The 16,536-nt window shown below is 37.4% G+C and overlaps 1 protein-coding gene across 1 annotated transcript in view; it reads right to left on the reverse strand.

Annotated features, from left to right (window-relative positions):
• The window catches only part of LRP1B (LDL receptor related protein 1B), a 375,345-nt gene that overhangs the window by 267,015 nt on the left and 91,794 nt on the right, over positions 1–16,536 (reverse strand). Inside the window, exon 5 of the mRNA XM_059476167.1 lies at positions 3,157–3,319. Coding sequence (XP_059332150.1) covers positions 3,157–3,319 — 163 coding nt within the window. The remainder of the gene's footprint in view (positions 1–3,156; positions 3,320–16,536) is intronic.

Below are 16,536 nucleotides of genomic sequence, written 5' to 3' on the forward strand. Positions count from 1 at the left end.
ATTGCATGCTTCTTATTAAATACAAAGAGATGCACAGCCATAGAAAAATAAAATGATCTGTGTAGAGCCATTTAGCTGGTTGTGGCAGAGCTGAGAGAGAACCGAAATCTTATCTATCCTCTTGTGAGTTTTAAATGTGTTACCTTCCCCATCATCAATGCCTGGTGATCAGAGTCTCATGAATATTCCAATGGAATACTGGCTGGAACACTCTGAAAAACCATTCCCCATGAGTACAGCAGACCTGAACTGAGGATCCCAGCTAAACCCATTCTAACCCAGCTTGTATTTGTTTCATGTTGACAGTCAGCAGCACCATCATCAATTTTACACCAATTTCATGGACCAGCAAAAGTAATTGCTTCTGTTCCTTGACCACTGAAGAAAAGAAGTCCTGTATTAAAATTTATCAAAGCTATCAACTGCAGACATATGGAGCCAAACATCTTAGTTCAAAGGCATTTGATAGATAATGTATTATTGTAAAACAATTTATTCTCCCTCTCTGTTACCAATTGCCACTTTATTTCCTACTCTCCTTGTCCTTTTCCTTCAGTCCATGTTTCACTGCTGTGTCTGGGCTCTGACGTGCTCCCAGGGATCAGTGGATGCACATTCCCTGCCCCTGGGAATGCTCTCCTTACCACAGGTCTGACACTTACACTGTGCAACCCTTAATTGATAATTAGTTAATGAAAGAGATGAGTACCAGCCCTGCAAAACCCCTAACTGGGTAAGTTACCATCTCACTGAGGGAAACAGGTATTTTTCTGGTGGTTGTGCATTAGATCTAGCCTGGAATAACCAAAACATCAAACACAGTTCAGAATGATAAAGTGCTGAAATGCTGCCAAAGTAACGTGCTTGGAAAAGAAACATAACAAACGTGGCTCTTCAAGAGCTGTATGAATAGAAAAATCTTTTTTTCTCTCAATTTCAAATTCAGTTTTATGAGAATAAAACTTTTATGAAAACTTATTTCACCCCCTGTGTGATATGAAAGAGGCTCAGTAGTTCAAGTTCCATTGTAAGCTCACAGGAGAATATATCAAACCATCACCACTAAGCATCACACAGAACTTGCAGGCACACAGATGTAAAATTAACCACACTCAGGAAAGATATTCCTGAGTGCAGTGAGGGGAACCATTTGGAATGAGCAAATTTTCCACCACGCCTTGGCTGTTTCATGGATAAAATCAGAATTTCTGGTTCCTGGCATAACTGAACTCTTAACATGCAGATGTGAACATGCAAGAATAGCAGGGCTTGACCCTGTGCTACTACAGGAAGTTTATCACAGACATAAAGGCTTGGGATCACACTCTGAATTTTTTAGAATTGGAAATGGTCCCCTCTGAAAAAAACAGCAACACATTCAGAGCTCAACTTGCACTATGGATGGTTTTGTAATTTTTTAAATAAAATAAACCCACTAAGTTATGAAGAGAGCAGTAGCACCCTAAAACTCTGACACCAAAATAAGCTGCAACTGCAATCAGCATGAAAGGCTTAAAAGAAATAAAGGACAGAAAACAGAAGACAAAAGAAAGGATCAGGAGATTTTTTTTTAAATAGCCTGAATGCTTTTTCATTATATGTTTACATTCTGTATCAAAACCCAGTCAAAAACTAACATAATAAATATATAATTGGGGTTTAGCAGTTAAAATGTATGTTAGGTATCCAATTAACAGAACAACATACACCAGATAACTAATACAAATGCCAAAAAAAACCAGTAATGAAGTAACTGCTGAACTACAAAACATGCACTTGGATAAAATTTTCCACGCTGTGTTTTCAGCACAAAATAAATGGAGATTGCTTAATGAGAATAAGAAACAGTGTAAAATACCATTGTGACCTTTCTCCTCCAGGCCAGCCCTTCCCTCTCCCCAGAGCAGCCTCTCTTCACCTGGCTCTGAGCAGCAATGGTTTGTAGCCAGTGATAACAATTGAAATCTCTCATTTTTCTGTCCCTCCTCACAAAACCAAAGGCTTGGGCACAATTCCTACATCCCTGACAGTTACGATTAGCTAATGACAAGCTTTGGATTCATCCAGTAAATCCAGCAAAGAATATACAAGTAAAGGCATAGAAAAAAAGGCTGCTGTCAGCAAATTTGAAAGCTTCAAGTTCTTTCAGATCAGAACTTGCAGAAAATCAATTTCTACATGAATTTTTATTTTTCTTTTTAAACCACTCTGCAGTCAGATCAAGTCAAGCTTACCATCTGCTGCAGAGAGAAATACAGCTCTACTCAAGATCACATTATCAAACTTCTTTGTAAAGTTTACATGCAAGCTGTTCCTGTCAGAATGGAAGTCATTGTGATAATGCTTCTTAATATTCGTTCAGGCTTTAAATAAAGACTGACAAAAGTCCACATATGGATGACAAGCTGTTCTACTGTAAATATTTTTGTATTTGTTGAGAAGGGGCTTATGGCAGTTTAGGACATATTCCATCAGGGATTTTGGTCTGAACTACTTACTGACTAATAAAACCAAGGTAAAATCCTTGCTCAAAACCATTACCAAAATTTAGTTATAAATTAATTTGATCCTATTTCTACTCCTATTTAGTAATGCTTTTACATCATTATTGCTTAAAAACTTTTCCCAGCTGGTGGATGTTATAAATTGGAGGATATTTAATACTCTGTATTTTAAGCAATTTAATTCCCAACTGGCACTGAATGTAGTTATCTGTGGAACAGAAAATGGTAATTTTACCATTAGAGCTGACCCTCTAAAGAATAGTAAAATTCTTCCACTTTTTTTGTGTAAATAAGCTCAGTACACTCATTTCCAATATTCCTGTAAATGAGGGGATAGATCAAAAAATCCTTCAGAAACTCCTTCCCCACATACTTTAGTTAGAGGCACAACTTACAGAAAAGCAAACACAAAAGCAAATGTTGGGACAAGCAGGGATTAAATTGCTTTCTCAGTTTGGATTCCATTTTGAGAATTCACAAGGCACAGGCTGCAATAATTATTGCAATTAACACAGGTAACTAATTTGCTCCAAGTTCATTACACATTATTGCTTTAGTATAGCAACTATGCAAGTAACTCAGTACAGCAAAGGAAAAATAGTTATTAAAACACTCACGTGAAATGAATCTTAGTGCAAGGAAAGAGCCTTACCCTGCTGTTGGATCAAGAGCTATGGCCTTGGGGTTGCTCAGGTCCAGCTCGATGAGGGTCACACACACTGAGCCGTTCTGGCTGCACACAAAGATCCTGTCGCTGACTTGATCCACAAAGTAAAAATTCCCCGTGATCCAGTCCATTGCTATTTGCTGCACATCTGCCAAAAAGAAAAAGGAAAAAAGAAAAAAAAAAAAATAAAAAAAGCTCAGGAGTGCAGTTCCAATCCAAGTGACTGCTGGCTGCTCTGCCAGCAGATGCTCCTCTCGCTTAAAGAGCTCCAGCTGCTTTACATCTATTACAGGGCTTCTAACAAAGAATCCAATCCTCAATACACAAATAGGGGTTGGGAGAATTTTTTCCCTTTTAAGTACAGACATCTGATTGCAACTACAGTGGTTTGAAAGATGCACATTTGTTTTGAGCTCTGTTAAATATTACTAAGTCTGTCATTGTGATTTTTTAATGGTCTCCTCAGAAGCAGCAGCACTGAGTGATGGTGCACCTGTGACACAGCTGGAGCACTGGTGGTACCAGGCTGCTGGGGAAGGCAGCTCTGAAGGCACTCAGATTCTGGATTTGGTGTTCCAGGATGTCTGCCAGAACCTGGGGATGGTATACTTTAAACTTCATATTTGTAAAGTTTAAAGGAGTTTCTTGGTTATATTTAAAGGGGACTAAAAGCAGACCAGAAATACTTAACAGAAATAAATAAAATATTATATGCATGTCTAAAACCACCTAATATCTTCACTCATTTTAACTTAAAAACTTTTTTCTTGTAGTTCTGGGGTATCTAGATGCTGCCAGATTGCTGATAGTTGCCACAAGAAGTAGCATTGAAGTAAATTTTCTGTGATAATATAGAGACATTCACTAACAACCAAGTTTTCCTTCTCAGGACTCTGTGGCAGCTCCACAGCACCCTAACACAGGCTGCTCCCTCTGTTCTTTTCCATGTGGGATCCTGGAACCACCCTCTGTAAATGCCTTATAAATCCTCCATTTTTCTTAAAAATCAGCTGATCTGCCCATGCACCATCTTACTATTACACTAAGCAAAAATATTGAGAAGTGCATAAAGGACAAAATTTTACCAATTTTATGTAACTAAGATTTCTTTTCTTCCTCTTCTTATTGACAGTATTGTATTGATAGCACTGTGCAGGACAGAATTAGTTATTCTTTAATAAAGAATACTGCAATTAATAGAAAAATATATCCTGTTAAATATATCCTGTTTTCAATAATCAATATCAAAGATTTTTTATTTGAAAATCTTAAATATGTTTATTACACTACAGTGCTTTCAAAATAGTGCTAACATAAGCTGAGATTCTGTAATGATAAAAGAAGCCAGATTGATAAAATATCATTACACAGAGAAACTGTTGTTGTTTGTTTTTTTTTTTAACTTTTAGTTTTCTGTATGTTTATAATCCTTCAGCTGGGGAATTTTTAGGCTTGCTTTCCACAATCCAAAAAAAAAAAAAAAAAAAAAAAGTTGCTTCCATCACATCCATGCTGCACTGGAGAAAAGTAAGTAAACTTGATTGAACAAAAATTGAATTCATTGAGTTTTTGATGATAAATCAGGACTTATGAGCCTTGTACTTAAAACAGACATGGAAGCTCATTTTTTGTCCTTCAAAGTGCAGGTAAGTTAAATAAGATTTACTCAGTGAAATACCAGGAACACCAACTGTATCCCACCTCAGCCACCCCATTACACAGTTCACTGCTGTCTTCTGTCTCTCCCATTCCCGCCCTTCCACTGCTCATTTCCCTTTTAATTCAAAGGGAATATTGTTCCTGATAGGTCCCATTACCAAGATCTGCTGAGCCAGAATAAAGAAATGCTCCATTTAGCCCAATATCCAAACTCCAGAGAAGGCCAATGTCAGATGCACTGAGAGATATGTGAGTACTGATGTATTTCAGACAATAAGAAGAAAACGCTATTTTTTTCCCTCCCGTTTTCCAACCAAAATATGGGACATGCTTTTAAAAATGCCAGAAGATAACTCTGTACATCTGGAAATCAGTAATAATTAAAGCATTTTCAACATGCCTGCTTACCATTTTCTGAAGTTGGATTTGTGGAATGAAAAAAATTATGGTTTACTGATTCAGGGAGACTTTTGAAAATTACAGATAAGCTCCCGTGTAACAGAAGCATTTCAGAAAATATCTTTTAAATGGAACAAAAGGTACAAAAGGGATCCAATTTCAAACATTTGTAGAAATAAAACTAGTAATTAAATTCCTCAAGGAGAGCTCTAGAAGATTGCTGTAGATGAAAAGTGGTTGAAAAGGAACAAGGTTATGTAGCAGCCTGTTGGGGGAGGGTGTGTTTTTTCTTATTGTGTGAATGTACCTATTTTGAGATGAAAGTGATACATATGTGAAAGGCACATCACACACAGGTTATTGGATTTGTTAACATAACAGTACTTGGAGTTATAAAATGTTTGCTCTGTTCTTTCCTTAGGTTTTTGGTAACATATCACAAGAAATTGCACCAAACAACTTGTTGTTTGCTTTTTTTTTTTATGGAAACCAAGAATAATTTGTTCAAGGTCATATTAGGGATAACCATTTGCATTAGTTAAAGCTGAGCTCAGCATTCCAAGAAAAGTGAGACATCTAGAAGCAATACCACACCATAAACTTTGTGTCAAACAGCATTGGTAGCTGTTTGAACACTTATTTATCCAAGTTCCCTGCCCAGCAGGATTTGGGAAGGGCATGGAGCTCCCACCAGCACAGGCTATTGGAGAGGTTTAGGCTCGTTCCAACTGTTTAGGCTCAATCCAACTGCATTGTAAAGCAGTTCTTTCCATGGTTCATCACTTTAATTACAGGGTTTCCAGAACAAGCAACACATTAATTCACAGTAATTTTCTTCAGAAGAACAGACTGCCAGGGAGACGTCTTGAATCAAGGGTTTAAAGAAACTGAAAGAGTTAAAAGTTTAGCTAGATTCATTTAGGAGGGGATAGAAACAGTTAAGAGTATAGCAAGAAGAAATAATAAGGGATAGTTAATCCTTAGTAGATGGAATGGTTAAGGCTAAGATATAAATAATGTATTTGTCTTTACTGTGTTTAAAGAAGCAGGATGGGATGTGGATCTGATTGTGAAAAAGAAGAGGACCTGGGCCCTGAAACTTGATCTATAGCCAAGGGGTCAAAGCCTGCCAACAACACAAAAATAAAAGGTCACTTTCAGCTCAGAAGAGCACCCATCCATTTAAGAACCCACCCACCCATTTGAAGTGAAAGACTGCAAAAGTGTGAAAGAACTTTGGACTCATTTAAATACATTTTAATACTAAACAGGGATAGGTGGGGTTAGGTGATGACTATGTATTAGGTGATGACTATGTATTAGGTGTTTTGGGAATTATATGAATATGTGAGACATTTTTAGATAAACAGAGCCTGTGATTCTTTGCACGTGCCTTTGGAAATTGTTCCGCTTGTGCCCAGTGCTGTAATAAACACCACTTTTCAACTTTAATTAGTTGAAGAATCATCTGTCAGTGCTTCAGTCCTGCTATGCAGAGAACACTCCCCTCCAAACCAGCCCATCACTGTCCTTAGCAATTCCTGTGGGCACTGAGCACATTTGGCATCTGTGTGCTGGAGCCACCATGGATCTGCTCTGGGGTTTGTCTCTGTTCCTGTGTTGGACACATCCACCTTCCTACCAGAGAAGTTTGTAAAGCATTGTCCAGGTCCATTCCCCCACCAAATTAAATTCTACATGAGAAATCCCCTCATCTGGCAGAGAATGGGCTGTGTGAATCCCATTTTATCCCCATGGTTCGGCAGCAGCTCTGCATGAAGCTGCTGTGAATGTTTCCCCATCCATCACACGAGTTGCACCCACTGCAAACCACTGAGGAAAGGCTCTGGTTGAATTGGGGACTTTTAAAATATAGATAAAACTTTTTGTACTCAAGAAGTTCCTGAATTCATTTCATGCCTATTTCTGGATTCATATTTAAACCCCACAATGTGCAGATGTCTGGTTCACTCACATCTTTAAAGTAATTAATCTTTTTTTCTTTCATTTGCATGGTTTCAGAAGTCTCCAAAAAGGAATGTTTTCCCTTGAAAACACACATATTTATTCTGAGCAATCTTCTATATAGTTCTGAGAGCTTTTCCTATATTAATAACAGTTTCCTTGGAGCATTTCTGCCAAATGTGATAATCTTTCCTTTATTACTTTCTAAAAACTAGGATTTCCTCTTAGGGACTTCATAAAGAATAGTTAAGACAGCATATAGGTTAAATTCTGCTCTACTTAATGACATTATGTAGACTGTGGGCACAACAAAAGTGTGTCTGGAAGTGAACTTTTCCTATGTCTTTTAAACACTCAGACATTATTAGACCTTTAGAGAAAATAACAATTTCATATAAGGGTGGCTAAATCTTCAAAGGGTTCTAGAAATATATGTCTTATGGCCAATCCATAGTTTATGGAAATCAGAGAAAAATAGAATGGCTCTCTTCTTATACTTTGATTTTCCAACATATATCTTGTATGAATTATTACATTTATTTCCATTTCAAATCAAGACTAGCACAAGACTTCAGATTTTCAGCAGAAGAGAGGCAAAAGTCATGACATATTCTTGTATTCTGTTACTGCCTTAATCAAGGATTCTGCCTATGTGCTATCTATTAAAATCAGTGTTATATTAACAGATTTCATTTTTCCCAGATGTAGAAACAAAAATTAGCAAACTTTTTCCTGTTAAAAGCTTCAGTATAAACATTCCTTGGTTTTAATGTAAAAACTGCTCTGAGCAAATTACTCAGTGGAATTCTGGAGTTGTTGGACTGTTTTTGAGAAACTTCTGAGTGAAGTGGGGAATGATTTTGGATGAAACGTAATTAAAATTTGAAATACTTCTTGAACTCTCCATATGTATCTTGTCAATTATGAAAAAGATAGACAAATTCTCACTATTTTAAGGGAAAGAACTTAGCTCCCACTGCGTTATATAGTCAATTTTTCTTAGTCTGGACATTACTGCAATGAAAACTTCCTCATATATGCATAAATAAATCAGTATTGAGTTAATATTTAGATTTTCCCCATATATATACTTTTTAAAAAAAAACATATATACGTATTTTAAAAATATATATTTTAAAGTGCTTAAAACAATCTTTGTTTTTCACATTGAAATGTTGGGTCGTTTTTTAGGTTTTTGTGGGGTTTTGTTTGTTTTTTCCCCTTTTTTTGAGTTTGTTTTTTCTTTTGTTTTGTTGGTTTGGTTTCGTTCTTTTCAAAAATTAATTATAAAGGAAGAATTATTTTGATTGCTTTAAATTACTAATTTTTCTTCTATAACACCCATATGTCACGTTTCTGAATGTAATGTCCAAACTGGCATGCCCAGACTTAGTTTAATTTATTATCTACTTAGAAAGAAAAAAAGAGGTAAAATTATATATTTATCAGGAAACAAACCAACTTTATTGCAAAGACAAGCAGAAAGTCACTTGGGAATACTTTTTTGCCTCCACTGAGTAAAAAGCCAAGTTTGGAACAAGACAAGGAGCACCAAGTCTTTTTTTTTATTTCTTTTTTCCTCCAATAGCCATTGATGGTGAGAGCAGGTAAGAAGTGTTAAAACACATAAATGACAAGCTGTGAACCCTGCAGCATCACTGCCTTTGCTGTGCCACTCTTTTGACATTAATGCTCCTAATTAGCAGCCCAGACAGCCTTGCACTGACACTGTGCCTTGGGAAAGTGAAGCTGGAATGGATTTTCTCTGTGCCTCTTCTACTACCAAGAATTTGCCATAATTCTGTCTGCAACACCGCTTAAAAAATATGATTTTTATTAAAGATGTCACCATTCAATAAGTCAGACACGCTGGTGTCTCAACTTTTAACAGCCATGTCCAGAGTGATTATTACATAAGTTGAAAAATGAAAAATCAAGTGAAAAATATCCATCCATCTTTTTCAAATTACTCATCCTCAAATATCTGATTCCTCTGAATTAAATCAGCCTTCGAGGATACTCTTTGTGAGAAGCACAATGAAGAACCTAAAATATATCAAATTTAAATAAGCACTTTAAAGCATCTAGACTTCGAGTTCCTCAAAAGAAGAGAAAGCTTTTCTTTGTGGAGTAAAAGCATTTCAATTTCAATCAATTTGGGTACTGACAAAAATATTGTTGGCTTTCTTTCAACCCTGGAGCATAATATACTGCATTAAAAACCTATAAATGTGAACACTGAGACAAGAGCATTTTCTCCAAGCTAAAGAATTTTCAAAAATATAAGAATAATCTAAATATTATGAATACCTAATGAAAGCATCCTGATGGCTCAGAAAGACACAAAGTCTCTCAGAGATGTGGTTGATTCAGGTGCTCTGAGATTCAGGCCTTTAGCTTTCCAGCAGTGGAGAAAAGAAAAATTCTGGGCATTTGGTGAGGAACTGGAAGAGGCTGTGGCTGGAAGGGGTTGTGGCTCAACCAAGGCCAGGTTGGATGGGGCTTGGAACAACCTGGGGCAGTGGGAGGTGTTCCTCATGGAATGAAATTATCTTAGAGGTCTCCTTCAACCCAAACCATTCTGTGATTCCACAATTCTACACTGGCTGAGGTGGAATATTGAGCAGTTACTGAGAGAGAAACGTGAAAGTGTGGCTTTAATAAACTTCCTTCTTCCACTGGGGATCCAAAAAACCAATATTAACAACAATGATGGCAACAACAATCATCAGCAACATCCTCCTCTAACAAATTCCCTTACACAGCACTCAATGGAAATGTGATGATGCCCCAGATACCTTTGTGCCTTTCCCAGGAATTTTACAGCAAAATCTGACTCTAAATTCTCAAACATTTTTAAGCATATTCCTTCTTTTACTTTGGTTATAGAATGATTCTATCAGGAAATGCATTGAGCATCTGGAAAGAGTAAGATAAATGGAATTTCTGTTATTGGGCCCTGCATCACAGAGCTGGCTGTGATGCCAACAGATTAAAAGAGCAAGGAGAAAGTGTGAAACAATTAAATAAGGGCCTTGTGAGTGGCCCTATCTTTTAATCCTGATTGTTAAGATTTTTTTAGAGAGGATGAATTTGCTGACATCAATCTCATGTCAGAAATAAGTAAGAATGGCTGAAAACCATAACATTCCTAATTTCTGCATTGCTGAGTCCCAAACACATTGCTGAGTGATTGCAAACCTGTAATGGGGTCCCAGTGGCTCATGTACACGCTGAACAATAAAGACAGATTTATAGAGGTACATAGCTATAACAGCCTTATTTTTTTTTCCTTTTTAGCTGCACATTCAACAGCATCTTATAAATCTAGCGAGACTGTAAATCAAACCCAGTTATTTACTTCAGAGCAGTTAAGTCACCCACTGTTAAAATTAAAGCATAATTCAGCTGCAACAGGCATCCCATCAGGCACGTGGCCCCGGGGAGCTGCTGTGGGGACGCGTGGCTGCTCCAGGCTGTGACATTCCCTTCCTCCTGCCACCTCCCACCTCCCCAGAACTGCCCCCTGCGAGGGTTACGAACCCCATAAACCATCGTCACACAACAATAAAGCCACTTAAAACAGTTTTTTTTTCCACAGACAGGCCAAGCAGCGGATGATTGCAATGCAGAGAGATGCCAATGAATAGGTGGAGTTTCTTTCACAATGCAAAGTATTTAATGGAAATGATTTCCAGAGAAAGTTTGAACAGTTTAATATTAGAGGTAAGCAACGGTGCCTTGAGAAATGCTTTTTTGGGGATTAATTGAGGAGTGAATTATGCCTGACAACTCTTAAAAATGGGTTAGGCAACCCAGGAAAGGAAACTCCCTCTGCACTTTTTTTGTAGAAGGCAACATTTCTCAGAGAACTCTCATCCACAGGAGCCAGACATGCTGCAGGTTCTTGCAGGTAACATGCAGGCCACAATTTTTTAGCATAACTTCATCTGCTGCCCACTCTACTTGCTCTTAGCAATAAATGGTCTAGACAATTTGAAATGCAGGACATGTCATGACCCACTGGTGTAAACCATTCCCAAAGGACATTATTGCACTCAGTTTTAATCAGAAGCTAATACTGACCATAGAGTATTTAATTTTGTTATACAGACACTTCATAATGGGCACGAAAGTCTTTGTCTTCATCTCAAACCACAAAAAAAAAAAAAAGAACAAAAACAAACCAAACAAAAACAACCCAACCAACCAACAAAATAAACAAACCCAACTTTCCAACTTTACTGCTAAAATAAATAGAACTTGCTTTTAATATAATTAAAATCTGCATACGGAGTCCAGTTCAAATCCAGCTTAAGAATTGCAACTTAGACAATCTAAGCATATTTTCAATATTAAAAAATATGAACCTGCACAGTTAGTAAACGTACACCTCATTTCTTCACACAGTATTTTGGAAACAAAACCCTATCATTTATTTTTAGATAAAAAAGCCTCTTTTTTAGGGTTGCTAAGGAAAGAAAAAAACTTTTCTTCTTTAATAAGGACATTGAGGTTTTTCCATCTTTTCCTTTCTCCTTTCCCCCTAGCAGAGGGATCATCACACCATCAGCAGGCTGGCACTCCTGCAAGACTGAAACCACTGCTCAGCACCTACAAAAGTCATCTGTGAAAAACAAACAAATAAAACCCTTCCTGCCTACCAATGCTGCCAACAGACAATAATAAATGTATGCCATGTAAACATTACCTCATCCTCCCTTTCTCCCTCTCTGTCCTTTTGGTTTTTTTTTTTTAACCCATTTATTACATATTTTCAATATAAGAGTAGTAACCTTTGAGGAGAAGACTGTTATTCATTATATGTGACTCACCAACAAGACAGACAACTGCCTAGACTTAAAATATTGACATTGCTACTGCACTTAAAAATAATAAAAAAATTCCTTGTGAACTTATTTCCAGTAATATAAGAAATAAAAATAAAACACGGGTTTAGATTTATACATAAATTATTTTTCTATCCATTTTCAACCAGACATTGGGCCACTGCTTTTTTTGTTGTTGCTTATTTATTTCTCTCATCACCCCAATAGAGCTGCTATTGGTCTACCTGAGCATTATCTTAAACCAGAATGGCACCATAGATCCAATTCAAAGTCTCATAAATCACTCCCACAGCCAGGGCTTCCAGAAATATGACTCCAACTCAATGTGCTTATATGTCAGAGCCTGACCTTTGCTTTAGAAGGTTGCCAGCCCTCCCCAAAACTGCCCACCCCAGGAAGATGTGAGCCCATAATCCCACCTGTTCACACCCCCTGAAGCTCCAGGTACCTTGTGCCAACTTCTCCCACCTTTTGTATCCCCAGCATTTCAGGTTTAAGCCTCACAGTGTTTGTTATTCTCTGTTATTCATAGAATCACCAGGTTGGAAGAGATCCTCATCATCCAGTCCAATCCATACTCAACACCTCAACACCGAGTGCCCATCCAGGCTTTGTTAAACACACCCAGGGATGGGGACTCCACCACCTCCCTGGGCAGCCATCCCAGAACTTTATCACTCTTTCCATTAAAAAAAAAAAAAAAAAAAAAAATCCTAATATCTAACCTACCTACCAGCCATTCCAGAACTTTTTCACTCTTTCCATAAAAAGCTTTCCTAACGTCCAACCTATATTTCCCTTGACATATTCCACATTTAGAGGGGAAAAGTCAAAACACAGCATATTGCCTTTCTTCCTAAATCACTGCTCCTTTCATGTAAACAGTAAAAACCAATTGTCCCAACCCACACAAAGTGCAGAGGAAAGACACAAATCTGCACTGCACCCTCCTCCAGGTCCCCTTGGATTCCTCCTAGCAATAATTTTTACCCATGAAAGTTTTGCCTACCCTGATGTGAGCTCAGTTTTTAATAGCTGAGTGAAGCATGTTTCTAAAACTGACAATTTGCATGCAACAAATGTTCTATTTGGGAATAGAATTCGGGAACATTTGGGATCCCTCTGTGCTGAGGGATCCCAAAGGCAGCACAGGCCATGGTGTGACACTGAGTGGAGCAGGGGCTCCACTGTTTAAAACAAATCTGAATTCTGCAACCAGTTCTACAGACTCAGTGACAAAACAATATCACCTCTGAAGAGTCTTAAAAGGAAAGTACATATTTTCAGTATTTGCACAGGGAAAATCTTTTATAACACGCTATACTTCTTGTATGCCAATAGAAAAAACTCCCCAAAATTAAAAAGTGTGATAATGCATTTAAGTAAAAGAGCAATAAATGACATTCAAGACAAGGCCAAAATTACCAAAAAGATCAGGATGCCCTGAACTGTCAATGGTGGCACAGATCCCCACACACTCCTCAGTCAGCTCATTATTTTTGCTTACACAGTGTGACAGAAATGTTATGGAATTACACATGCACAGAGAACCCAAACTTTGTCCCCAGCTCAGAACTGTCACAGGGAATGCCTGGCCCAGCACACAGAGTGGCAGGACATCAATTTTGTGCAAGCAAACTGACCCTTTGCATAGCCTGTCCTTATCATTTCATTGCTTACTATGGTTCCAACACTTTCTTTTTCCCAGAACAAAGAAAATCAGATTTTGCCTTGGCCTTTAGCAAAAGTGATCTACTTCAGACAGAGCATTTGTTGCATGTAATTGGTCAGTTTTACAAACATGCTTCACTCAACTATTGAAAATGTGCAAGAAGAAACAAGATTTTATCATATTGAACTCAACTGACTAATAGTGAAAAGGACGACCTTTGTTGTTACATTTTATTCTTTCTATGATGCTGACACTATCCATAATGTTTTCAGATCTTCAAGTTCTACTCCAGAGCTGAAGTCACAAGAAAGTTCTAAATAAATGTGTTCCATTCCAAGTAGAAACCCACAATTTTAGGTAGTGAGAACAAAAACAATATTTCCATGATCTGGAGATATTATTTGTTGAGCCAGCCATTGCTTACGCCAGTCAAAGGAGTTAAAAACTGAAGAAAGCAATCCTATATTAAATCCCCACAATCAGATGGAGGTTTTAATTTGTCATGTCCATCACAATCTAAATAATAATCAAAACTTTGCAAAATATGCAATTCATCTTTTTGTAAAGGCTTCTGATAAAGTGATAAGGAAAGAACAAATCCTTCATTTATTCTGCCACAGACTCCAGTCCAGCACAGAAACACCCAGGCTGCTGTGAGTACAGAAAGCAGATTAGGCAGGAGCTTGAGGCGCTGTAGCAGCTGATTTTAATTTCATCACATGTGTAGCTTCTCTTTCAGATTTGCTTCCATTAATGCAGTTATTCATTGTTACCCCTTTCTGAACAGCACGCTCTCTATTTACCCTTTTCCCCGCAGCAGAACAAAGCATCAGATCAAAACCTGAGTTCCAAACCAGCAATTTCCAGAGGCCACAACTTTGATCAGGACTTGCATATTTGTGATTTCAGTCTATGAATCCTTTCATCGCATAAGACACACAAACACATCTTTATTTCTTTTTTTTTTTTTTTCTCTCTCCCTTTTTCTTTTCCCGCTGCTTCCCCAAGATTTCCAGCAGTGGAATGTGTGGTTCGGCTGTGCCATCCCCTGTGGGTGACTTCCCTGCAGATCTCTGAGTAGCACAGAGAATTCCTAACCCTGCTCAGGATCAGTGCTAACAAAATTCTGTTCCCTCCTAGCTTTACCTACTAAGAAATCCCTCTCTGGGATGGATTTTGGTCTGCAGTTGCTCAAGTGCTTCAGTTTTATATCTAAACATGGTTGCAGTTATGATGCTGGATGTAAACAAACCGTATTTTGGAGTTTAGAGTTTTTATGTCCCCTTTGCTCCTGTAAAGGCAAAAGTACTTTCAAAGAAGACACAGACTTTTTAAAGTTCCCTGCAATGTTGGTCTGTGCCTCAGGGAAAACCTTTAGGAGGCAGAAGAACTCATTTAATGACACAATCCAAAGCGCATTATGAGAAAGATAAAAAGCCCTAAACCAAGAATTCTTGACTTCTTCACTTGACTTCAGTACTGTGGTTTAGGCTTTTAATGAAGTCTGAATTAAATATTTTCATTAATAAATAAATATCTGTATGGAAAATTTGCTGTCAATTAGTCTAAATGAAGCAAACTTGGTTAGCAACGTATGTGAGTTGCATTTACAAAGATATTTTACCACTCAAGAAGACAACCACTGGCTACATCATAAGAGAGATGAAATTTATAGAGACATTTCTAAAGTACCATAGAAAGCAAAAGAAGTTATGCATATGTAATTAGCACACTGAAATATAAATCATTTATTTTATTGCCATTAAGAAACTTTCCAAGAGTGCATTTGAAGGCTCAAGTCCATAAACAACTTCACTGAAATGGGCAGCTTAAAAGTGTCTGTCTCTTATTTATCTCATATATCTCTCCTCATTGGAAGAAATGCAGAAGACAAGCTCCTGGAAATACTGAGGAAATGTGGAATAATTCCAACAACAGTTCCAGTGGCTACTAAGTAAAGAACAAAATGAAGCCAACATGGTGCAGGTGGATGTCAAAGTTTTATGGAAAAATGTGAGTCTAATCCCATAAAACATGCAATAATTAATGCCACATTTCGGGAAAAAAATAAACGACTTGTGAATATGGTTTTTGTGCTTCACTACTGTTGTATATGAAGATATAAGTGCTTTTTGTAGTAAAATATTCACTACAAAACTGTGATTTACATTAGCAGAAACCTAGTTATCTACACATTCCATCTCTATAGTCCCCAGAATTTTTTTATTCCACCTTAAAAACCTTATTAACAAAATCAAAATGTTACTGTTTTACAAGCAGCATAATAATTCAATTTGACACAGCTAGAGTCCCTCAGAATTCTGACTTATAAAGATAAATTTACGTGGTTGCTGCTACTTTGACAAAAAAGTCCTTTTTTTTCTTTACAAACCCCTTCTGCTGCTGTGGGAGTTTGCTTGCTTGCTCTTCTATTTCCTCCCTGGTGCAAGGGCTTTCCTACCCAGGATGGGTTGGGATGTAAGGAAGACATAAAAAGATCCGGTCATGTCCCACTTTAGGACAACAACAAATTCGGAATTAAGAAGAAAGTCCAAAAATGGTGAGCTAAGAAAATGATAAAGCAGGGAAAAAGGAATATGACATTTCAGCACTGATAATTTTTGATCATTTTGCAGAGAGAGCATTCAGGAGACAGATCCAGGCAGAGCCTAGGAGTTTAGAGAAGGGGAAAAAATACAAAACAAAACAAAAGCAATCCAAAATTTGCACTGAGAAATGCCACTGAGATAAGGCTTTTTATTTCCTGTACTCAGTCTGAGATGAAACTGTCCAGGACACAATTACTGAAGAGTAAATAAA

Source organism: Ammospiza nelsoni, chromosome 7 (assembly GCF_027579445.1).
Source record: "Ammospiza nelsoni isolate bAmmNel1 chromosome 7, bAmmNel1.pri, whole genome shotgun sequence".
NCBI classification, from domain to species: domain Eukaryota; kingdom Metazoa; phylum Chordata; class Aves; order Passeriformes; family Passerellidae; genus Ammospiza; species Ammospiza nelsoni.